Below are 22,334 nucleotides of genomic sequence, written 5' to 3' on the forward strand. Positions count from 1 at the left end.
TATTATATGCAATTATAGAATAAATTTGATTGGCAGCATGAGAGACCACGACGAGAGGACCTTTACGTCAGCGTATAACTTTTTTACTTCATGGGTATCATCTGACTCATCGCATATAATTTTATCAAGTATACCAACTCATCGTTTTTTTTTTTTAAATACGACTAACTCTTACTGTTATTCATGTTAATTATTATACGGTTTTATATATTCGTTTTATAATATAGTATATTTTAATAAAATCTGTTTGCGTCAACGTGTTGCAGATGAAAATTCCATTTTCAGATGACTGAGATTAGATCGTCGTCAATTAAAATAATCTACAAGAATGATCGAATCTTTTACAAAGGCTGCAACTTGTAAAGTGCTTAGAAATCTTTCTTCTTTTCCATGGGATTCTACTAAGTTACGAAATACTGTAATAAATTAGAGATGCTTCTCGTGGTCGCATGGGTAACTTACTAACTTTTTGCTAAACTTTTTATTCGCCTTTCTTAATTAACATTTTTTATGGCTTTTGTTGTCGACGACCTTTTCTTTTTATTGCTTTAAGATCTACATTTCTCTAACTTGAGAGTTAAGATATTGCCAGTGGTTTCGCCGTTGTCAGTGCACTAATTTGTGTATTCTTTTTAAATTAAGCTCTTCAAATTATATTCAAGCACTATTTTAGTCTAGGAAACTAGTAGCTATATTAGTAGTACTTTGCAGATCTAAGATTTAAAGTTTAAACAGTAATAACTTTTTCCTTAATTAGTTATGCAGAATGTATATGGTCTAAACAAAATAACGACAGGAGTGAAAAACCTAATGATTTGGTTTGTTTAAATTCACTTTTTGTCCAGATTTGCTATTTGACAACGCTAATGTTTCGTGATTTTTAATTTTTCTATAAATGCAATTATGAGTTTGGTCAATTAATTCAACTCCATAATTTTTATTATTTTTTTGGTGTTTGGTCAACTAATTTAAAATTGAGCTTTGTTGTTGGATTTAACAACGTGATGGAAAAACATGTGATTGCAAATGCTTTGATTAGTGATCTAAATTCTAATACTGATGGGCCAATCGATGTCGAGATTGTACCCCACTCGCTAAAAGATAAAGATTAGAGAATGGTCACTCTTTGTAGTTTGATCTTTTCATGCACGTAGTGTTTAGCTTTAAATTATTACTCTAGTTCTTGCAACTTTTTTTGCCTCCTTTTTTTTCTTTTATTTGATAAAAACGAAAAGATGATATTGCTTGCCAGCTTCTGGAGTTTTTATTTTTTTTATCGGACAGATGAGATTCGTTAATAGTGTTATACCTAATATTCAGTAAAAAGATACAACATTTTTCTATGTGAAGCCTATTTACAATTTTAAGGGTATGCGTTCTTGTACAATCCACCATAATTTGTCTGTATTATGTTTGGTGGCTTGCTTTCTTATGTTGTATAACATTATTTAATTTCGTCCCATTTTGTCACCATTCAAAAAAAAAAAAATATGTGGAGAAAATTGTAAGATATGTCTTAGGTTGTTTCAATTAGAGAGCTCGTACAATATATAAAATAGGTTACTAAATTTGGCCAAATGAAAGACAAAAAAAAAAAATCACGTGAATGCCGATATTTCGAGGACAAATTCATAGCTTCTGTTGTTGGCCACTACATTTATAAGCAGTACCACAATTATTACCCACACGTGGAGCATAACCGGTCCGGTCGGTATGATCTCAAAAAGCTAACCCCACTTCTGATTAGATTCTAGACCGGACAATCTTTAAAGGATTGCGCTCGATACGGGAGGATCTGATCCTACTAAGCGTTGTTCCCATTAGGCGAGACGTTTGAGGACCGTGGTACGATCGGAATAGTTCCACTTAGGGTTGGACATGGGACCGGTTAGGACCGTCTACCATATAAAGTGAAATATGTATTGCATCTAGAACATGATCTCCAATAAAGACTATTAGGATCTTATGTATATAAAGACAAAAAAAAAAAAAAAAAAAAGATCTAAGAACAATATCCATATAACTTATGTTTTTTAAATTAAATGTAACTCACAAAATATATCTTTACATTATACATAGTGTCCAAAAGTGATTTGGGGATGGTCTGACATGGTAAAAAAATGTATTTCTTGCAAAAGAAAAAGAAAAAAATCCCTTGATTATTCGACTACGATAGTTTAAAAAAATTAACTTGATGTTCAAAGCTGAAAATACATTTAAAAAGCAGCATAAAGTTGAGAAACAAGATTAACAAGCAGATGAGCTTAATCCGGAACTATATATAAGTCCAATTATAGAACCAATGTAGTTAGGCCAATTAATATAGGATAGTTTTTAGTTGGGCTTATTTTGTACCTAGGCCCAGTTTGGTAGGATTTTTGTTGGGCACGACGAGACATTTGGACTATTTTCACAAGGGAAGGACCCTCTGAGCGATACAGAGGGTTTGCTGGAGAGACTTGTCGAATATTTCCAAACGTGGTTTGCTCCAGTCCGTCCGGTGAGCGCGGCGCCGAGAGGAAGAGAGAGAGAGAGAGAGATAGATTCAACGAGAATGGCGATCAGGAAGCTTCTGCTACTATTGAAACCGATTGATCCGTACCCATTCCTCCAAACTGAAGGTGCATCGCTCATCAAAAACCCTCAGGTAATTTATTCCCCAATGCGTCTCATCTCAATTTTGAAACCCCGAATCATGTTTGTTTCGTTACGTATTGAAGGTATTGAAGGTGTTCGACAAAATTCCCAAGAGAGATAAGATAGAATCGTTGACATTTACGTGAAAAAGGAACCAATTTTGGCTGTTACCTATGTGTTAACTGCGAACATATTAGTTTCTTCTTTTATCATCTACACAAATATATAATGTTGGAATTTGAAATTCATATCTGCAGCGTTTACTTCAAACTGCAGATATGAAATGTTTAGCCTTTGGACTTCGAAAACTATTGTTGTTTGTTTATTGCTCTAGTTTTAGTTTCTCATGGCTTCTAATAAAAATGGGATTTTTTTTTTTTTGTTTTGTTTTAACAGGTTCTGAAATATCTAGAAAGCAGGTGCAAAGTACACAAGAATGCTATAAATTTTTGTCAGGAAATACTAAGTAAGAAGCCAGTCGAATGGAAACCTATTTCGCGTAATGACTTAGCGCATCCCATTCGTGATGTGGATATGGTTATCACCGTGGGTGGAGATGGTACCCTCTTGCATGCCAGTCATTTCATCGATGATTCTGTTCCGGTTCTAGGAGTCAATTCTGATCCTACTCAAGCTCACGAGGTGGTTTTTGTAGCCCAACCCAACTTCTCTGATATCTCCTGTTACGATGTTTCTATTTTTATAAAGAATGTGAAAAAGTAGCTAAGCTTTGTTGTTATTATAAATTATAGGTAGAAGAACTGAGTGATCAGTTTGACGCTAGTAGAAGTACTGGTCATCTTTGTGCTGCAACAGTTGAGAATTTTGAACAGGTAAAGTAAAAATCAGAGATATAGAAAGTAAGGCAGCCCATTTATGCTCTTGTCATACTGGTCTCATTTTGATCCTTACTCCTTAGAGAAAATTCAGTGACTAGGCAATATTTTGGTTTGAACATTTCAGCTATTATTTCTTCACAGGTGCTGGATGACATTTTGTTTGGCAGAGTGATTCCTTCAAAAGTATCGAGAATATCACTCAAGTTAAATTCAGAACCTCTTCTTTCACACGCACTTAATGACGTTTTGATTGCACACCCATGCCCTGCCGCGGTTTCAAGGTTCTCATTCAAGTAAGAGCTCCCCAATTAAAAAAAAAAAAGGCATTCTTTTAGACCTGATTGCTTGGGTAGACATGATCCTTGTTTGTTCATTTGGTTAGAGTTGTTATACGCACTATCATCGATTTATGGTGTTGGTGTTTTAGAAACTAAACCTATACTTGAATGATTTTTCAAAGAAAAGGATTTAATCTTCTTCAGATTGAGAGGGTTACACCTTGAAAAACAAACAAAACCGAATTGGTTGATCTTTTCTTCGGTTCGGTTTAACTGTTGGACATCCCTATGAATATCCAAATCCAACACTTATTAGTCAGTGTTCTGTTCTCTACAATGTGTGCAGGATTAAGAACAAAGATGGTGAGACCCGTCATAATAAGACAGTGAACTGCCGCTCAAGCGGTCTAAGAGTCTGCGCAGCTGCTGGCTCGACTGCAGCAATGCAGTCAGCAGGTGGGTTCGTGATGCCAATATTGTCTCGTGATCTACAGTTTATGGTCAGAGAGCCAATCTCTCCAGGTTCAACCGCTTCTCTAATGCATTCGGCCTTCAAACCGGACCAACTAATGGAGGTTAACTGGTATTCAGACCATGGGACAATCTACATTGATGGTTGTCAGGTTCGCCACAACGTGCAGCTCGGAGATACAATCGAGATATCATCAGATGCACCGGTCTTAAATGTTTTCTTGGCTCACGGCATTTCTCAGATCAGATCAAGGTACTAGAAGAATTGGTACGATGGTAGATCTGTTCATAAAGTTAAAGTTTGGTAGACATTAAAAGAGCCCTTTTTTTAGCCCACTTGTCTATAGATATGGTAAAAAAGATTCTTTGGTCCGAAAGATTCGTTGATTCCTTTGAATCTTTGGTGCTCAAAGAAGTTTAATTCAAGTAGCTAATCTTTCTCCTACCAAGAACGTGGATGTATCTCAACCTCTTGAATGAAATTATATTAAGGATATAATAATATCAAAACCATCTAGAATTCTCCCCTATCTCTCGTGCAAATTGTTGATTTTGGGAAAATATCTTTTTCAAAAATGGGACCTTATTAATGATTTGATTGATTAATGTTAATAACTTTTGTTTATGGCTTGTCTTGTTGGAAACAAAAATCTGGTCTTATGTAGGTCCGAATCCTTCACTTCTTCCACCCATAAACCATACGTGGACTAATATAACCTTGATACTATGGTGATATTTTTCCTCTGAAATAAACATTTCGCTATCGTGTTATCGTATCATATACAAGATTACGATGCATGAACCAGGACAAAAGTTTTATATCCCTTAGATAAGTTTTAAATAGGTTCTTTCAAAAAAGTGGTCAAAATGAATAGGCAATGTCACAGTCGTTTGAAACTAGATATTCTACTTGGAACATACATATCAATATCACTTTCATTTATCTGCACACAACTTTAAAAAAAAAAAAAAGATATTTTCAGCACGAGTTTGAGAAATTTCTAAGTTAAAACCCATAGAGAAACCAGAAAGTAAAAGAAAAATCTGTGTTTTTTTTGTTGTTGTTGGGGGACCTTAAAAATGCGATCTTTTGATAAAAACATTACAGCCTTGACACAGCAGAGACGGTCTCCTGCAATTAAGACACTTGTTTCAGCCACGTGTCTACGCATTGTTCACTAATTGGCCTAAATAAAATATCTTCCTTTAACACCTCCATACTATTTCCAATTCTTACCCCACCACTTTTAAATTGCGCACAGAAGCCCCTCTTTTTTTTTTTTTTTTTAATGTTATTTGCACACTGTGTATTATTTTATTAGTATAATTGATATTTTTCCTACAACGACTTATCTAGAGAATCCTATAATATGTTTCAATTAATTTTGTTTTAGTCAGAAAATTTATAAATAATCACATTTTTTTCTAGGGGGCTAAAAAAAAGAAAAAAATCCAGAAGGAAGAAGAGAGAAAACGTAAGAGTTGCTTAAACCATAAACCTCAAGCAACAGATAGATAACTAGAGTCACCTCCCTTTTCCTTAAAACTTTTCATGCTCTAACCACTGTTTATGATTGAGTTTCGTTTTCTCGAAATTTTGAATCTTTCCAATCCAAAAAGAAAGGAAAAGGTCTTTGGATGATTTGGAGATAAAAGGAAGGAGAAAGATCAGATCAGAGAGGATGAAGATACAGTGCAACGTTTGTGAAGCGGCGGAAGCGGTGGTTCTATGTTGCGCCGACGAGGCTGCTCTGTGTTGGGCTTGCGATGAGAAGATTCACGCTGCTAATAAACTCGCCGGTAAACATCAGAGAGTCCCTCTCTCTGTCTCTTCCTCTTCCATACCCAAATGTGACATTTGTCAGGTCTGACCTTTCGATTCTTTTTTTCATTTAATCTGAGTCTTTGATCTGATTTCAAATCACCCATGTTTTAGATCCTCAATTTTTTTTGTTAAAGTTTGAATCTTTTTAGGTGTAGATAGGGAGGCTCATAAAAATATTTTTTTAAATTGGTCCTCTCTGTGTATGTTTGTGTGCAAAATCCCTTACAGGAAGCTTCTGGATTCTTCTTCTGTCTGCAAGATAGAGCTTTACTATGTAGGAAATGTGATGTTGCAATCCACACTGTGAATCCTCATGTCTCAGCTCACCAGAGATTTCTTCTCACTGGTATCAAAGTTGGTCTTGAATCTATAGACTCTTCTGGTCCCTCCGCTAAATCCTCACCTACCAATGATACCATGGACACTAAACCACTTGTTCAGTCTTTACCTGAGCCTCAAAAGATGATGACCTTTCATCAGCAAGGAGTTTTCCCGGAAAGTAAAGTCAGTGATCAAGTTTCCACAAAGCTTCCTTTTGCAAGCAGCGGATCAGCTACTGGAAGCATTCCTCAGTGGCAAATTGAGGAGATTTTTGGGCTTACCGACTTTGATCAGAGCTATGAATACATGGAGAACAATGGATCATCTAAGGTAGCACTTTAGTTACATCCCATTAGTACTGTATATATAATCAAAGATTGATTTAGGTCTTTTTGTTGGTCTCTTTGAGCTTTTAGATAGTGAGTCTTGTGAAGTAAGTGAAAAGAAAGTATGATCTTGTGGCCTTTTTGATTTGATCTATTTTTGGATTCTCATATATGAAAATTACTAAAAGCTTGATACTTGTTGTTGCAGGCTGATACTTGTAGACGAGGAGATTCAGACAGCTCTTCGATGATGAGATCTGCAGAAGAAGATGCAGAAGATAACAATAACTGCTTGGGAGGTGAGACATCATGGGCTGTTCCACAGATTCAGTCTCCACCTACAGCTTCTGGTCTTAACTGGCCTAATAAGCAATTTCACCACCACTCAGTGTTTGTTCCAGACATATCTTCTTCAGATCTTTACACCGGTTCATCCCCGAAACAAAGGGTTGGGAAACGGCGGCGGTGGTGAAAAAGTAACTATCTTCTGGCCGTTTTGAGGAAAGAGATCGGCAGCTTTCTCAGTAGATCACATGGATGATTTGGAAACTTGTACTGTACTTTAGATCACATGGTCTGTGAGAGTCGATGTTCTTTGTTCATTAGCTGAAAAAAACAGAGAAGAGGTCGTTTTCAGAAACATGTTTATTTGGTTGAAAGGTTATAAGGAGATTAAATTGTTGAATTATCGTTTTGGCTTAACTAAGTTATCAGAAAACGTGTTCTTTCATTAGGTGTCTGTTATAATTTGCTTGATGCTTAATCGTTTTGTTCACTATATCTGGATAGTTCCACTCACACTAATCCATCCATTTGTATTTTGTAGTGTTTGGATTCATAAACCAAAAAATCCAAAACGCCTTGATCCAGACAACTATGCAGATTAAAGGAACCAAAATTTATACAATGGAGTAATCTCATCAAGTATCATTTCCTAAGTTCTAAATTCGTAGAGTTCAAAAAGCCACATGAGAAAAACACATCCTCTTGATCCAAACCATGTAAAACGTTTCATCTATAGTTTTCAGTTGCTGCTAGAAGCAGGAGCAGTCCATGTAGGTGGAAGTCTGTCTGAAACTGGCAAAACAGTAGAATTGGGCATGTTTTTGACATTGATGTCAAGAGGATACAATCGATACTCAATGTCAAGCTCTCTGCAAATCTTGGCAATCTCTTCAACAAGCTGAGATCTTCGAACCCATCTCTCTCCCATGTCTTGATGATTCATTCGATGTGTTGGCCAAACTGCAATCCTCACACTGTTCAATGACTCCATGTCTTTGAATACTATCATCGGCGCCGGATACCAGTGATCCTTCTTCCCATCAATGTAACTACCACAACAATAATTACAAGGTAATGAGTACACATAAGGATTCAGGTATTTAAATTTTTGAAACTGTGATTCCAAAATTTGCAATGTACCTTGTGATTCTCTGTTTGATGAGGATGATTTTCTCAGCTGGAGTAGTAATGTGGATGGAGAATTCGATTCCATCTCCCATATCAGGACTACGGTAATAGTTTCCAATGGATTTAGTCCACAGAAGACTGTTCGGGTACACGACTTTCTGGTTATCAAACCTCAAAAAAACTGTTGTCAATATGTTCATCTCTTCCACAACCATCTGGACAAAAAAGCGAGTTTTATTCAAAACACGATACAAATAAAAATGAGAAGTTTTATTTACTACAGGTTATTATTGGTTTTTTTGAATTTACCTGGACTCCATCGATTTCACATCGATCGCCTACATCAAACGGGTGTATAACAAACAAGTAGATGATGGATTCGAACACTATCTTGCACATGTTCCCAAATATGAATGCAACAACCACGACTTGCGAGCTCATGACTACGAGGAATTTGGTGGAAGTGATTCCAAGTATGATAAGCCAAATAACTATTATGATGATCCCAACCACGATATTCACCATCTTGTGAAGCCTGTTTACTGCTGTTTTCGTGTCGTTCAAGGTCAATGCAAGAGCTCTTCTCTCTCTAAAAGCATTCACCTACGTTTTCACATATATCTATTAATACCCGAAAATGTTAAAAAAGAGTGTAAAAATTCATTCATTCCAGATTGCTTACCACCCAGTTTTTAAGAGATGATTTGCTGATCCTGTTCGTCTCAGTTGCTCCTTCAAAGAGACTTAAAGTCTTCAAAGCTTCGTTATCTGGCAGAAACCGCATAATGTCGTTCACGTAGATGAACCTAAAATAAGAAATTGTGCAAATTATATTGCTACTCGTTAGTATCCATATTGTGATATTGGCAAAGGCTTTGTATGTAGAAGGTAAAAGTGATTTTACTTACTTTGATCCTGGCTTAGCAACATTATGAAAGATCTTTCTTGCGGCGAGCTTTGCCTCAAGCTCACTTCTGATTTGGTTCCCTTTCTCATCATCCAAGTTTGGATCTTGTAGCTGTTCATCCAAGGTAGTAAGTGATCCATTCCGGATTATATTCATCAGCCTCTTCATTTTCCACGCGGAAACATTCTTTGGATTCAGCTTATGAAGGCTATCGATCGTAATCCCTTTGTTGTCTCCTCCTCCACCTCCTCCTCCTCCTCCTCCATTAGATAGAATACGAGAGATCAACGGGCTCTTCCCGGTCTTCATTGGACTTTTCTGAGCCCCTGACTGAATCTCAACACCTCCAGGATTCTGAAACTTCTTAACCTCTACACTGATTCTCTCTTCTTCTTCCTCGTTTTTTTGTATCTCAATCAAAGGAGGACCCGAGAGCGTCTCAATCACGTACTGAGTAAACAAAGACTCTTGAATCCTGTCAAAGTAAGTGCTCATATGGAACGAGGAAGCAAGAACTTTGACCAACAGTGTCTTCACGAGCCACAACAAAAACCCAACCAACAAACACACAAAGACTTTAGTCACAACACGCAGGGACATGGTCTTTGTTGCTTTAGCCACTTTCTCATCAAACAAGAAATGCCAAGCGAGTAAAACAAGTCCTAACCATAAGCAATTCTGCACAGCTTTCCGGACACCGTAGACGAAATACAAAACTCTTTTCCTGAGAAGAAAGTTCCTTTCGATGAAGAAGACGGCAATCTTAACGATCCAACTAGAGACTAACCTACCACAGATCAACACTAAAACCATACATTCCCATTTCCACAGCTCAAGTTCCCACACTTTCTTCTCATGCAAGAAACGTATTGAAAGAGTGCAAACAAACCCAGCAATGATCAAAACCAAACTCAACCATTCCAATACAATCCATAGACTAAGCTTATCTTTCCTGTACTCTTCCGGCAGATCCTCCTCCGCAAACGGATCATCCTCTTCTTCCTCCCCTGGAGTTTTAGGGCTTTTACCGAAAAAACCTGATTTCATCTGCCCCGATTTCGGAATCCGACCCGATTTCATATCCGCCGGTTGAGGTGGAAGCTGAGGCGTCGGTGGATCCGAAAGCCGTGACTTAGTCCGCATCTTAAGCAAATTGCTAGAGCTTCTCGGCACCGGAGCGGTTCCACTACACTTGACAACTTCTCCACCACCATCGTTATTGTTACGGCTGTCTCGTCTTCCCACGGAGTCAGGTTTAGTAGTAGTAGTAGTAGTAGGAGGCGGGACTTTCGCCGACGTCGGAGATTCCGATACCGGAGTCAAACCTCTGGACTGAAGCTCGTCCATACTAAGGTCCATATCAAGACAAATCTCACCAGAAGCTTGCTGTTTATGAAGAAACTGACCAATTAGCTTCGTCGGAGGATCTTCGCCGCGGCGAAACTCAAACCCTTCGTCGTGTAGCTCCCCAGTCGTGGAGGCGGATCTATCGGAACCAGACGCGGCGGAAGCAGCAGCAGCATTATGGCCTTTGTTGAGGTTACCTTCTCCATCAGTCCAGAAATCGTAACTACCGTCTCTCCAAATCCTTCCAACGGTCTCTCCGCCGGTGCTTCCTTTGTCACCGTCGATTTTGACGATTACTTCTCGCCGGTCAGCCGAATCAACGGCCATTACAGCTCACCGTTTCTAAAAACGAATAATATCCAGCGAAATTTAGGTTTTGGCGTACACGGTACACACCGCCCGATTTTAGAAAGAAAGAAAGAAAAAAAAAATTATAACACTTTTGGGTAACTGTGTGAAAAGCTATAGAGAAGAGAAAACGCTTTTTCTTTTATTTGATCAGAGAGGAGCTGGTGATGACTCTCTATGACTAATGTATGTGAGAGAGAGAAAGTGAGAGAGTAAGGAAATAATATTATCTAATTAAAGTATGACGCGTGTAAGGCAATCGCTGAAACACACAACTCTAAACACAATTCTTCTCTCTCTATCTGTCTTAATATTAGTAGTAATTTTTTTTTGATATACCAAACTTTGGCAAAGTTCGAGAAGAAGAAGATGGGAACATGCTCACGGCGGGTGAACCATATAGGGTTTTTTTTTGTTTGTTTCTTTTCGTCAAACTTTTTGGCAAAACTAATCTTTGTTTATGTTTTCCTTTTGTGGATATCGTTTTACATATTTTGTTTGATTCTCTAGCCATATCTGATTATTCCATTTTTGGTATTGTTTAAGAGGTTAGGTTTTGTGGGGATGGGACATTCGTCACATGTATCGTGGTTTGATACATTTTTTTTAAGTGTTAAAAGGCTTCTAGTGGTGTTTAGTTTGTACTCCCTCCGTTTCAAAATATAGGATGTTTTGGAGAAATTGTTTGTTTCATAATATAGGATGCTTTCAAATTTCAATACAACTTTTAGATTAGTTTAGTATTTTATATTATGCAGTATTGTTTCTGATTAGTTGAAGTTATTAAAAGTAAAGACTTCTTAATCTGCGTGTTTTGCTTAAAATATCCTATATTTTGAAACAGAGGGAGTAGTTTATTATATTCAAACTACGGTACTAGAGAGTTCCAGAAATGAGAAAGTTACAAACTTTTACAATTGTGGAGCCAATAAACCCATTCATGTTATAGAACCTGTAAATTGATCTATTACCAAATATCAGAGAAAAAGAGTCTTCAGTCTTCACAAGTCTCTCAGTTGTGTGAGGCGGATATTTGACTTTGGAAAGAAAAAAGCGACATTTGCGGCGGTAATATCAGCCGTAGAATTCACGCGTTTGAGAAGCGCGTATGCCACTTGTCAGCTGTGTATTGGATGGATGTCGCGGCCTATGGGCCACTGTCGTATCATATCCCGGACCACAGGCTCGTCGTAGAAACAACGCATAGTAGGTTGTCTTCATGTTTCCAAAACACTCAAGTAACAGGCCTGTTAAGTCTCAATCTTTTTCTTGAGGCTTCTATATTATTATTATAAACTGGCCACCAGGCACTTTATCTTATGTAACGTCGAGAATATTTGCAAAAGAAGATGATAGGACCACGACATAATAGTAAAAATGACAAAAAGAGGAATGTATTCTCGAACTAATCACTACTCTTCTTAGCTTTTATCTTTCTCAACTAATACTGGTGCTTTGTTGTTGCCTTTTTCTCAAGCTTTTTCCTTACATTTTCAAGACAAAGGTTCCAGAAGTTTTATCTCCCTCATTGTGATGTTGGACTACTAATTGCACACAACAGATTGTATTTTACACATAATAGAATGCATACTGTTGTTTAACAATAGATTAAATCTAACCTCACTGAGAAAACATGGCCCTCCTCATCGTTTTTACTTAGGCCCAATTCTGGAGTATAAACTGTTGCATCAAAATCGCCACAATGCTTCCCAAGCTTATGTTGATCACGTTGACTACATCATTGTTTAGCTACACATTGCAAAATGGTGACAAACGTAAGTCAACAACATACAGTAAACGGAGAACAACGAAATCATTGCATTCTTGTTTTGCCGGTAACTAACTGCACCAAATTAAAAAAATTTGTATGGAACGGAAATCTATTATCCACTCAAGCCAGTTATATATATTTATATATCGGTCTTGCTGCCAGAAGTGGCGGTATTTTCGTCTGCTTATCATCTTATTGCATTGACTAAGCAGACAGAGCGAGAGCAATCAAACAAAAACAAGAGTTCATTGAGTGAGCATACCCATTTGAATCCTTCTTTGTCTTGAAAAGATGCACCTATTATGCTCTCTCCAAGATTGGCGATCTGTGAAGCTAGTACACATACAGCTGCTTCTGGAGGAGTTATCTGTGCTCAAGAGATCAAAAAGAAAAAAACGTTCAAATCATGCGTCTTTATCAACATGAAGACGAAGTGACACGGGATTTTTTTTTGGGAGCAAATAACAAAGATGCCTCCATTCCTCAACAATATATTTGATAACCTCTATTACCTGACCCAGGAAACAGCCAACAGAGGCAAGAAAAAATGATGCTAAAAGTCCAGCCAATGTTCCTTCAACACTCATAGCTCCCTCGGTTCCTCTTGGTACAATCTTGAATGTTGTGGCTAAATACCTGCAAATTTGCAGCAGTCAGTAAGAGGAGAAAATGCATGCAGTATAATTCACAAGTCTTTGACATACTTTAAACAAGAAACAGACACAAACCAATACAGAAGAGATGATAAGGCGGATAACAGTAGCAATACTCACGTTGTTTTTCCATAAGCTTTGCCTAACTCGCTAGAGACAGTGTCAGACACTTTGGTACAGAAACTGGAAACAAAACCAAGCCGGAAAAGCTGAGAAAAAGCTGGTCCTCCAACTTGATATATTGAAAGAAAAGCACAGACACATCCAGCAGCACTTGAACCAATCACACTACGGGGTCCTCTTCTACCTTTTCTCTTCTCTGCCACGCCTTGTGCTTCCTTTTCCGACATTTTAACCTTTGTTGCCGCTGTTCCCTGTGACATTGTAAATCATCTAAACCAGAATCAATCCCACAATTTAGTGCTACTATTTCCCAGCTCTGATATTACAAATCTAAAACTTTTAAGCAAACTTGTATATATGTATAGTAAAAGACAAAGTATCTCAAAGTTGAACATGATCAGATCTCAATGTCAAATTCAATAACAATGAAGAATGTGATTTTGATTTCTAAATGTTTAACAGAGTCAGGGGATCAAGTTTCATAACAATTGCACTTACTATGACGAAGTAAGCAGCGACTAAGAGGAAACCAGCAGAGCCATAAGCACGCCAAGTAAGAGTACCGAGCAAAAACGCGGCGGCGATCCCAGAAGCGGACAATCCAGTAACAAGAAGCGGTGAACCGAGAACAAAAATCAACAAATTGTTAGCCAATGCGGATTTCCAAGTAGGAGACGCCGATTGAATCAGCTTCATCGCCTCCGTCATCACTCCTTCCACCGATGCAGCAGCCGCCACCGTAACACCGTCGGCTCTGCTTCCCGACGACGATAGCATTCCGTTTGAAAAGGGTTCGAGATTAAACCGTCCGAATCGGCTGGATCTAGCGTGTGAAAATACCGAGAGTTTTGGGATTCTCAGAGGAGGTGAAGAAACTGATCTACAAGGATTTAAGAGTAGTAGAGTTGACGATATCGTTGCCATGACTTAGCTTGCTTACGAAGACCTCTCTCTCTCCCATTGAGAAGAAAAAAAAAAAAAAAAACAGTGTTTCGGGTTGGATCCGGAGCTCCGAACAAAACCGGATCCTTAACCCGTTTTATGTTATTTTCTCGGTCATAGAATGAAAGATTATTTACGGTTGTGCCACTAAGTACTATTTACTGAAGAAACCCAATCTTATCCGAGAAATCAGAAAAAGAGCAGAAGAATTGTTTTGGAGAAGAGAGAAAAAAAAAAACAAAAATGGCGGTTCTTTGCTCGTCAACGACGGTGATTCTCCCTTCTTCTTCTTCTTCGGTGAAACCCTCCGGAAGTGACAGAAGGTCTCCGTTTTTAGGGTTCTCTCTGAAGCCGTCGGCACGAGTCGGCATTAACGCCAACGCGAAGAGAGGATTGCAAGTGAAGTGTGAAGCTGAGCAGACGACGACTTCTCTTGTTCCGGCGAATCAGCGATGGATGTTCGACGAAGAAGAAGCTAATGGCCCTGTAACCACATTATCTCCCCTCTTTGTCTTTCATCTGTTCACATCTCTGTAACTTGTGTGCTTAATCATGCCTTTATAAAGTTTCGAACTTTAGCTCTTGCCCTGAAATTTTCATGGAATTTGAAGTATAAGTTTGTTTGTTTTCCCCTCCCAATTGCGATTTACTAGGTAGTGGATTTTGCCTTTGACTCATACTGAGCAGTTTTACTTTTTCATGTTTGGTTAGGGAGGAAGGTATAAGTAGCTTGAAAGTTGAAACCTTTATTGAGTGTATACTATGGTTTACAGGACATCTGGAACACGACTTGGTATCCAAAAGCTTCGGACCATGTGAACACGGATAAGCCCTGGTTTGTGGTTGATGCAACTGACAAAATTCTTGGTAGATTAGCATCAACAATTGCTAATCACATCCGTGGGAAGAATCTTGCCTCCTACACTCCTAGTGTTGACATGGGCGCCTTTGTGATCGTGGTATGTGTTTCTTCAGCTATCTGTGTGGATAAAGATATGTGATATGCTTTACTTAACCAACCACTGGGAGATATAAGGCCTTTTATGTAGATGTTTGGGAAATGTTTGTAACTTTGCATATGTTTTCAACGAGCTCTCCTTCATATGATTACTAATGCTTTTTTTTCGGTTGTTTTGTTTAAAGGTAAACGCTGAGAAAGTTGCTGTATCTGGAAAGAAGAGGAACCAAAAGCTATACAGGAGGCACTCTGGACGACCTGGTGGTATGACAGTTGAAACTTTTGATCAATTGCAGCAGAGAATTCCTGAAAGAATCATTGAGCATGCTGTTCGTGGGATGCTTCCAAAGGGACGGGTTAGATCCTAGCTCTTTATTAGTTTCTTTGGACACTGACGCAAAACGTTTTTCTTTGGTTTATAAATTGAACTTGTGAAACACTCGTGGATATTGGTACTAGTTTTCGAACGCTCTCTAACTTTGGTCTGACCATTTTGTGGCAGCTTGGGAGAGCTCTGTTCAATCACCTGAAGGTGTACAAAGGTCCGGACCATCCTCACGAGGCCCAGAAGCCGCTTGATCTGCCTATCAGGGACAAGAGAATACAGCTGCAAAAATAAAAACACTGCGGAACATTGCATAAGCCTCACTGTCGGGACCATTATCACTAAGCGCAGGGGAGTTTTTTCTTCTCAGGTTTCTGTAGTTTCTTCATCTCAAAACCAGAGGAGACTTTGCAGATTCTTGTATTTTGCTTCTATCAACTCTGTGAAATATTTGCAGATTCTTGTATTTTGCTTCTATCAACTCTAGAAAGCTTTCTAATGTGAAATATCTCTCATTCAATTTTTGCGACTGACTATCTTCTTCAAGTCAACAAGTTTTTTGTTTACAAAACATCAAGTTCTCAAGCTCACTACTTAAAACATCTTTTATCATAAGCAACACTAACCACCGTTTGACAACAACAACAAAAATTTCTCTTCACTTGCCTCTCTCCGAGAGATTACTGGATCAATATAGCTTCATTTCTTATGCAGGAGCTTTTGCGATTGCACGAGAAAGCACACTAAAATGAAGCTTAGAAGTAGAACACTCCCAGAAGAGACCAACTTCGTCTCCTTTCTTCAAGTCTCTTCTTTGAATAAATGTTTTCAACCAACCATTCTTGAGAACATAGCTACTCCGGAGTGCTAGACACAGCTCGTGCTCACTGTCTGTATCGTGGTCATACACCTTAACCGTGATTCCGGGTTTACCTCTGTCTATCTTTTGGGAATCTTCTAGAGGGAGATTTTTCAGAATGTGCTCCTCAACAAAGCTTTTTGCCAGAATAAGTTTTTGGTTAGTAACATAGTTAACATCGCTCTTTGTCAGTTCCTTCCTGATGGTCCATTGTGGCTCCTCATTTTCATTTTGCTCTTTCGAGATAGTCTTTGGAGGCTGTTGCTGTTGATGGGACCGCAAAAAGAAACAACAAATCCGTATATGCTCAGATTGAAAAATTTATTGATGTTCAACTGGTTTGCTTACAAAATTGAAAGTTCACTAATTACTTACCAGAGAAGAAGAGCTAGTTGTAGGCACAGACTGAAGACTTGCTGGATTAGTATCCTGAGTTTTTGTCATGACGACAAATCCAGGGTTAGGGATCATCAGAAACTGGGCAGAGAGTCTTTGTGAGCCAAGCGAAAAGTTACTATGGTATCTTCTAGGCAGAGTACCTGCAAACACAAAGAAGAAGTGAAGGTACGTTTTCAGAGATAATACAAACCAGAAAACTCACGAGCCATATCTTATATTTACTAGCTTTGATGTTATTACTCTCGAAGTAATTTGGATTTTGCGAGAAGCAATGACTCTTCAAGGCTTCGTCTGTGTTCATCGAAGGTGGTTCTTGGCTCATACTCGTCTGATGTTTCTTCGCCTGAGATGTAGAGTGAACAAAGAGAGGCATCTTCGTTTTTATTTGATGGCAACAAAGGATCTTGACTAGTCTCTTTTCGCGGTTCTTCTTTCCCGGAGATATAGGAATGAACGTCGGAGATGAAGATCTCTGTTTCCTTGGATGTCAAGAATGATTGAGTACTCCTGCGGTTCTTGATTTATATTCGTTCGGATCTTATTCACCGGAGAGAGACGACCTCACTGCTTCCTTGGGTGCGAGCGAAGAAAGAAACACCGTTTAGAGATCTCTCGCGCTTCTTGATTCTTCTTTTATCGTTGAAACAAATTTGATATATATGGGGAGTGTCTGATATTTACAGTTTCAGTCTAGATTTGATTTCGTCTCGTGCCAAGTTTTTTTATTCGGTTTGGATTAAACCGGATCGGTTTATTTGGATTAAACATCCTTTGCATTGAAATTCACCATAAACCTTCACAATTTTAGAAAGAAATATTTTTCAATGTTATTGACCACACTTAATTAACAAAAAAAAAAAAAAAAAAAACCTTCTCATGCAATACGATCAACACCAAAATAACCAAGTAAAACCAAATCATCTAGGATGATCTATCTATAACAACGTCTTCGAAATACGATCTCTTCAGCAAATTAGATCTTCTTTCTCTCAAGCACACCAACGTGGAGCCTAGAGTTAGTATTATTCCAGAAGAGTCCAATCGTGTCTCCTTTCACCAATTCTTTCTTCCTGGAAAACACTGCAGACCAGCCACCGTTTAAAACATAGCTTTTTGATGTATTGACGTGTCTCTTGATAACCAACTTGTGCTCAGTTCCCTTTTCTTGGTCGTAAGCTGTGATCTCGATTCCAATTCCTTGTTGGATGTTCTCTTGGACATCTGTAGGGAGATGACTAACGATGTGGGTCTCGGCGTCCACCGTGTTCAGCATAAGTCGGCTTAGACCATTGACATCGCTGACGGACAGAGTCTTGGCCATGGTCCATGGATGGGGACGTGGTACTTCCGCTAAGACTCTTGCAGCATGCTTCTCCTCTTTAGAAAGTGATCTCCTCTTCTTAGACTTTCTAGCATCTTTGGTTATATTTTTCTTGATTCCTGCGCAAGTAACATTAGAGTTAGTAGTACAGATTCCTGAAATCCTCAAAGAGAGTTCTAACGAGACAGAGTCCTCGTTATGTGTTTCTCCCGAAGATGTTGGAACGTCAACGAGAGCCATGGCCGTGTCATCGGAAGAGGACTCCTCTGGAAATATCGAATATCCAAACAGGCGTAGAGGTTTTCCTTCTTTCTTCTTGCTCGGAGAGATAGCCGTCGTATGATTAGGTCCGATTCCCAAGGAAAGGTAGTTCGCGTGAGGGATGTCCCACTGTTCTTCGGCCATAATTCGTTTGAACATTCTTCTTCTTCGATGGAGGCTTAGGAATCTCGAATGAACTATATATGGAGAGAGCGAGTCGAAAGAATGGGTTTGTGAGTAAAGGTGATTAAAGAGAGTCGTATATATATAGAGAGAGAACGATCAAGGATATGTAGGTTTTGTTTTGGATTATTAACACCTAATTTGATCAAGAATGGGAGAATGAATGTAAATTCTGTTAGAAATAGGACGTATAAAAACCGTATAAATAAATTACTCAGAATCATATTTTTGTTGGGAAATTAGAAAGGAAAAAGGAAAGTTAGAAAACAGTGACCGGTCCGGTCTGCTTCGGTTCGGAACTTTCAAACTGTAACCGAAAGAAACATACCAAGTTTAGTATCAATTACTGAAGAAATTATGTAGTTTTCTTACAAAAAATTGAACAGATTTTGTTTTTTTAGTAACAATTTGACACCAATTTTTTATTTAACCGAATTTCAATTCCGGTCTACTACGATGAGGGTTTACCAAACCGAAACACCAAAATTCCAAAAGTTCTAAAGCGAACCGGACCGATTAATCTGATCTGAATAAAGAAATTAATAAGTGGTGAAAAGGTAAAGAAAGAGCAAAACAGAGATGAAATAGCTAGCGCTTAAAAGATGGGTTTGGCGGCCCAAACAGAGATGCTACAGCAGATCCACAACAAGAGCGCCGCGCGTGACTTTGTTTAATGGCGGGAAAGTCAGCAAATGCCTCTCTCGACTAAGAAAGGAAAAAAAACCTCGCAACCAAATCTCAGAAATCGGAAAAGATGACTCTCACCCATACCCTTAACGTTCTCGATGAAATCGAGTCTCTCGTCTCCGATCAGCTTCAAGTGGTAATAATTACTCCTTATTATTTTCTCTTAATTTCTCGATTCCTTTGATTTTTCTGGTTTAGGGTTCCGATTTCCACTTCACTGATTTTACACAATCTGTCCAAAAATTGGTTATCGCTCCTTGCTGCAACCTAATCGGAATAGGGTTTAGTTTGTAGTTTGTTGTTGTAATCAGCGTCGCCGTGGGCTTTTTAAAACCAGTCCTGAGATTCGGAAGGGGTTTTGTAAAAATTGAGTAATTTGGGTTTACAATTACTGATTCGCTCAAATCAAATTTGGTTTCAGGTATCTTACAAATGGCTCAGTCGAAATTTCTCCCTTTCATCAAATACTGCCAAGAGGTACATTACATTGTTCCCCCTAACCTATTGGGAGTTCAGTATATTTTGGCTGTTGCAGATTTGTTTTTGTTTAAATACTTGGACTCTTATGTTATTAGCTTGCTTAAGGATTTTGTTGAGAAACATGGCAAGGGTTTTGAAGTTGTATATATTGTGTCCGGCTGCCTAAAGAACAGACCTTCCGATTACTCCGTAAAGCTTGCTTCCAGTACCCAACTTCCAGGTCTCATTCTCATTCAACGATCCTGTTATTCTCTTTGTTATTCTTCATGACCGTCTTCTCTATTAGGGTTCTTTTGCTAGTTCCCATTTTGCATATAGTTCTCATAGATTTGCGAATTTTGTTAGTTGTCTCCTTCTCGTTCAACTATCTGATAAGCTTATAATGGTGATGATTTGTTTTGCTAGTATTTTGTTTTTTTCATCTTACTGATTCTGAGTCCGCCAACTAGTTGTACAAGTAATGTGCGCTGCTTTGTCTGTAGTTCAAGATATTATTTCAAATTCTTTTGTTTTCTTCAATGTTACAAGTAAGAAGTAAGTGATGGCAAAAGCGCAAATGATTTGACACTTCTCTGTCATTACTTCTATGCAGAAGTAGAGAAAGAGTTCAATGGAAAATATTCAGTACATATCTACAGTGTTCAAGCTAGTATACCAATGGATCCAGCAGCTATATGGAATGCTGAATTTGTACAAGCAGAAGAACTCTCCAGGCAGCCTTCTGCCACTGATAATTGCTTGAGAGGCAACAGGTACACCTTTTTCTCTTGTTGCATGAAAGATGTTCAGTACTGTTCACCAGCCTTATCCATTCTAACTAGCGAGGTATACCAGGTTTTGTGGCATCTCCAATTCTTTTGTAAAGCGTAACGTAGAGGGAACCACTGGCAATGTTACAGCCCCACGAATTGAAAGTGTGAGAACTACAGTACAACCTAAAAGTAGCTTAGATTTTCAAAAGGGTACAGTTCTATCAAACCAGGGAAAGAGAGCTAATGTTAGCCATCAGGCTAAGAGTGAAACTAATGCTGCTCCAGCTCAAAACCAGTCTGTGAAGTCCTCTTCGGATAAAGAAAAATCTTTTCATGTACCCCCTAATAAGAAGAATGGGCAGGGCGAAAAGAGCGTGGCCGGAACTGGTGGTTCATTGAAAAATATGTGGGGCCGTGTGCCTGTGAAAACGGAAGATGAGTCTGCGAAAATAGAGGTTAAAAATCCTATTACTGATCATTCGGGTATGTCATCTAATCTATCCACTCTCAGTTCTCTTTTGAATATTGAATATATATGTGGAGTTGGCATTTATTCCCTGGTTTGGTGTCTGTTTTAGTTAGTTTTGTTCCTAAATAAAATGTTGTGTAATTGGTGCAGAAGACCAAAAACCTTCTCATGATGCTGACAATAAGGGCGGCAGCGATGATGATAATGAAGATGTCAATTTCAAGAGAGCGTCTAAGAGTGAGAACAGAAAAAGGAAGGCGATATTTGATTTTTCAGATGAAGAGTATGAAGATGTTATCAGCTTAGCATCTCCTAGCAGTCCAAAGGTTAATTCACGTCCAGATGGTGAACTCAATTCCGAGGATTCAGGTCCAGAGAAGCCTGATTCAGGTCCAGAGAAGACTGACGCAGGTGTTTCTCGAGAGGTAAAATCTGATGAACCAGAGGTCAGCAAAGAAGACAGGGAAAAAACTGCTTCTATTGATGCTTCTACGACTTTGTCAATGGAGAAGATCCAGACCATTGGTTCTGAAGCTGAAGTTAAACCCTCAAAGGGAAAAATTACTGAAGCTCCTAGCTTACAGAAAAGGAAAAAGACGTTGAAGACACGTATTGACGAACGTGGAAGAGAAGGTATGGTCTCTCTCACACACTTAGGCAGCCAATACAGTTTCAAATATAACAAGAATAAACACACACATATGCATAGCTTTAGCCACGAGTTGGCTAAATGCGAACTCTTGTTTGGTAATGTTCAAGGTCTCTCTTACTTAAGCAACCCTCTTTTGACTGCATATAGTAACCGAGGTAGTGTGGGAGGAGACAGAAACGAAGGTGAAGAAGGAAGACGACACTGATACAAGTAAGAAGCTAAATGATGGCAAAAACGCAAATGCTGTTAATAGGTATGTTGTTTTGAGATCATTATAAGACCAATCTAGAAAGAGCATTTGAAACTTAAGTGAAAACCCGAATACAATTCTAAAGCATCCATCTGAGTTACTTGTTTCAGAGCACAGAAGAAGATCCCGGCCATTGGAAATGCGGCAGCCACAAACATTGGCGGAAAAGCAGGAAGCAAGAAAGGAGGAAACGTTAAAGATCCAAAGCAAGGGAACATAATGTCATTCTTCAAGAAAGTTTAAAAAGCATTCTGTTTTTGTTTTTTTTTGTTACAGCCGAGTTTGATTAAGGATATCAAAATCAGAACGTGGCTTTCATCTGATTGTATGTTTGAATCCGTTATGTCTTATACTAGTAGAAGTTATAACTCTTGAGCCGTTCGTTAATTAAATTAGATTTTCGCACTTGACCTTTCAGATCATTAAAACTTTGTGCTAGTTGCCTAGTTGTATATTTCAGGTCGAGTGTCTCATTACGGCTTGCTTTCAAAAAAGGAAGCAATGTTCCACACGCGGAGAAGTCGGTACGTCGCGTGG

The 22,334-nt window shown here is 38.6% G+C and overlaps 7 protein-coding genes and 1 pseudogene across 9 annotated transcripts; 4 read left to right on the forward strand and 4 right to left on the reverse strand.

Moving 5' to 3' along the window:
* The first annotated feature begins 2,412 nt into the window (after positions 1–2,412).
* LOC104714126 (NADH kinase) lies at positions 2,413–4,753 on the forward strand. Its single transcript, XM_010431385.3, has 5 exons — positions 2,413–2,647; positions 3,034–3,279; positions 3,390–3,470; positions 3,618–3,769; positions 4,101–4,753. Exons 1-5 carry the CDS (start codon positions 2,555–2,557, stop codon positions 4,483–4,485), a joined length of 957 nt encoding a protein of 318 aa, XP_010429687.2. The 5' UTR covers positions 2,413–2,554; the 3' UTR covers positions 4,486–4,753.
* Positions 4,754–5,154: 401 nt separating this feature from the next.
* LOC104714127 (B-box zinc finger protein 22) lies at positions 5,155–7,427 on the forward strand. The gene is made up of 3 exons (XM_010431386.3): positions 5,155–6,090; positions 6,279–6,701; positions 6,906–7,427. The coding sequence occupies exons 1-3, from the start codon at positions 5,908–5,910 to the stop codon at positions 7,167–7,169; spliced, it is 870 nt and encodes a 289-aa protein (XP_010429688.1). The 5' UTR covers positions 5,155–5,907; the 3' UTR covers positions 7,170–7,427.
* A 131-nt stretch (positions 7,428–7,558) lies between these two features.
* Positions 7,559–11,174, reverse strand: LOC104714128 (mechanosensitive ion channel protein 6). The gene is made up of 5 exons (XM_010431387.3): positions 9,019–11,174; positions 8,793–8,916; positions 8,420–8,713; positions 8,123–8,325; positions 7,559–8,031 (listed from the first exon to the last, which is right to left on the reverse strand). Exons 1-5 carry the CDS (start codon positions 10,689–10,691, stop codon positions 7,722–7,724), a joined length of 2,604 nt encoding a protein of 867 aa, XP_010429689.2. The 5' UTR covers positions 10,692–11,174; the 3' UTR covers positions 7,559–7,721.
* Positions 11,175–12,178: 1,004 nt separating this feature from the next.
* Positions 12,179–14,219, reverse strand: LOC104714129 (protein VTE6, chloroplastic). Of its 2 annotated transcripts, none has more exons than XM_010431388.3 (5): positions 13,758–14,219; positions 13,257–13,510; positions 12,996–13,119; positions 12,746–12,850; positions 12,179–12,461 (listed from the first exon to the last, which is right to left on the reverse strand). In XM_010431388.3, exons 1-5 carry the CDS (start codon positions 14,181–14,183, stop codon positions 12,369–12,371), a joined length of 1,002 nt encoding a protein of 333 aa, XP_010429690.3. In that variant the 5' UTR covers positions 14,184–14,219; the 3' UTR covers positions 12,179–12,368. The 2 variants fall into 2 exon arrangements, with proteins under 2 accessions (XP_010429690.3, XP_087322533.1); XM_087466407.1 differs by having other exon boundaries at positions 13,257–13,529; positions 13,758–14,193.
* Positions 14,220–14,332: 113 nt separating this feature from the next.
* Positions 14,333–16,006, forward strand: LOC104714130 (large ribosomal subunit protein uL13c). Its single transcript, XM_010431389.2, has 4 exons — positions 14,333–14,687; positions 14,975–15,160; positions 15,345–15,515; positions 15,662–16,006. The coding sequence occupies exons 1-4, from the start codon at positions 14,445–14,447 to the stop codon at positions 15,776–15,778; spliced, it is 717 nt and encodes a 238-aa protein (XP_010429691.2). The 5' UTR covers positions 14,333–14,444; the 3' UTR covers positions 15,779–16,006.
* Positions 16,007–16,093: 87 nt separating this feature from the next.
* On the reverse strand, positions 16,094–17,176 carry LOC104714131 (putative B3 domain-containing protein At1g78640). Its single transcript, XM_087466408.1, has 3 exons — positions 16,983–17,176; positions 16,746–16,882; positions 16,094–16,601 (listed from the first exon to the last, which is right to left on the reverse strand). The coding sequence occupies exons 1-3, from the start codon at positions 17,113–17,115 to the stop codon at positions 16,191–16,193; spliced, it is 681 nt and encodes a 226-aa protein (XP_087322534.1). The 5' UTR covers positions 17,116–17,176; the 3' UTR covers positions 16,094–16,190.
* A 539-nt stretch (positions 17,177–17,715) lies between these two features.
* On the reverse strand, positions 17,716–18,063 carry LOC109126502 (putative B3 domain-containing protein At1g78640 pseudogene; annotated as a pseudogene).
* A 1,003-nt stretch (positions 18,064–19,066) lies between these two features.
* On the forward strand, positions 19,067–22,202 carry LOC104714133 (uncharacterized). 2 transcript variants are annotated; one of them, XM_010431392.3, is made up of 8 exons: positions 19,067–19,330; positions 19,616–19,671; positions 19,770–19,894; positions 20,267–20,426; positions 20,509–20,909; positions 21,049–21,528; positions 21,695–21,800; positions 21,908–22,202. In XM_010431392.3, the coding sequence occupies exons 1-8, from the start codon at positions 19,262–19,264 to the stop codon at positions 22,038–22,040; spliced, it is 1,530 nt and encodes a 509-aa protein (XP_010429694.2). In that variant the 5' UTR covers positions 19,067–19,261; the 3' UTR covers positions 22,041–22,202. The 2 variants fall into 2 exon arrangements, with proteins under 2 accessions (XP_010429694.2, XP_010429693.2); XM_010431391.3 differs by having other exon boundaries at positions 19,078–19,330; positions 21,046–21,528.
* Positions 22,203–22,334: the final 132 nt, after the last annotated feature.

The sequence above is a fragment of the Camelina sativa genome, chromosome 9, assembly GCF_030686135.1.
Source record: "Camelina sativa cultivar CO46 ecotype springtype chromosome 9, ASM3068613v1".
In the NCBI taxonomy this organism is placed as follows: Eukaryota; Viridiplantae; Streptophyta; class Magnoliopsida; order Brassicales; family Brassicaceae; genus Camelina; species Camelina sativa.

Bases quoted from the DNA above. Each gene is read 5' to 3' on its own strand.
- LOC104714126 (XM_010431385.3), top strand. From the start codon at position 2,555: ATGGCGATCAGGAAGCTTCTGCTACTATTGAAACCGATTGATCCGTAC. The intron at 2,648-3,033 runs GTAATTTATTCC...TTGTTTTAACAG, and splicing joins CGCTCATCAAAAACCCTCAG to GTTCTGAAATATCTAGAAAG. The intron at 3,280-3,389 runs GTGGTTTTTGTA...TATAAATTATAG, and splicing joins ATCCTACTCAAGCTCACGAG to GTAGAAGAACTGAGTGATCA.
- LOC104714127 (XM_010431386.3), top strand. From the start codon at position 5,908: ATGAAGATACAGTGCAACGTTTGTGAAGCGGCGGAAGCGGTGGTTCTA. The intron at 6,091-6,278 runs GTCTGACCTTTC...AATCCCTTACAG, and splicing joins CCAAATGTGACATTTGTCAG to GAAGCTTCTGGATTCTTCTT. The intron at 6,702-6,905 runs GTAGCACTTTAG...TTGTTGTTGCAG, and splicing joins AGAACAATGGATCATCTAAG to GCTGATACTTGTAGACGAGG.
- LOC104714128 (XM_010431387.3), bottom strand. From the start codon at position 10,691: ATGGCCGTTGATTCGGCTGACCGGCGAGAAGTAATCGTCAAAATCGAC. The intron at 8,917-9,018 runs GTAAGTAAAATC...TTCTTATTTTAG, and splicing joins GTTGCTAAGCCAGGATCAAA to GTTCATCTACGTGAACGACA. The intron at 8,714-8,792 runs GTAAGCAATCTG...GTGAAAACGTAG, and splicing joins CATCTCTTAAAAACTGGGTG to GTGAATGCTTTTAGAGAGAG.
- LOC104714129 (XM_010431388.3), bottom strand. From the start codon at position 14,183: ATGGCAACGATATCGTCAACTCTACTACTCTTAAATCCTTGTAGATCA. The intron at 13,511-13,757 runs GTAAGTGCAATT...ACAATGTCACAG, and splicing joins TCGCTGCTTACTTCGTCATA to GGAACAGCGGCAACAAAGGT. The intron at 12,462-12,745 runs GTATGCTCACTC...TGCAATGTGTAG, and splicing joins ACAAAGAAGGATTCAAATGG to CTAAACAATGATGTAGTCAA.
- LOC104714130 (XM_010431389.2), top strand. From the start codon at position 14,445: ATGGCGGTTCTTTGCTCGTCAACGACGGTGATTCTCCCTTCTTCTTCT. The intron at 14,688-14,974 runs GTAACCACATTA...TATGGTTTACAG, and splicing joins AAGAAGAAGCTAATGGCCCT to GACATCTGGAACACGACTTG. The intron at 15,516-15,661 runs GTTAGATCCTAG...ATTTTGTGGCAG, and splicing joins GGATGCTTCCAAAGGGACGG to CTTGGGAGAGCTCTGTTCAA.
- LOC104714131 (XM_087466408.1), bottom strand. From the start codon at position 17,115: ATGCCTCTCTTTGTTCACTCTACATCTCAGGCGAAGAAACATCAGACG. The intron at 16,883-16,982 runs GTAATAACATCA...TTGTGTTTGCAG, and splicing joins AAATCCAAATTACTTCGAGA to GTACTCTGCCTAGAAGATAC. The intron at 16,602-16,745 runs GTGCCTACAACT...CAACAGCAACAG, and splicing joins ATCCAGCAAGTCTTCAGTCT to CCTCCAAAGACTATCTCGAA.
- LOC104714133 (XM_010431391.3), top strand. From the start codon at position 19,262: ATGACTCTCACCCATACCCTTAACGTTCTCGATGAAATCGAGTCTCTC. The intron at 20,427-20,508 runs GTACACCTTTTT...GAGGTATACCAG, and splicing joins AATTGCTTGAGAGGCAACAG to GTTTTGTGGCATCTCCAATT. The intron at 20,910-21,045 runs GTATGTCATCTA...TAATTGGTGCAG, and splicing joins TCCTATTACTGATCATTCGG to AAGACCAAAAACCTTCTCAT.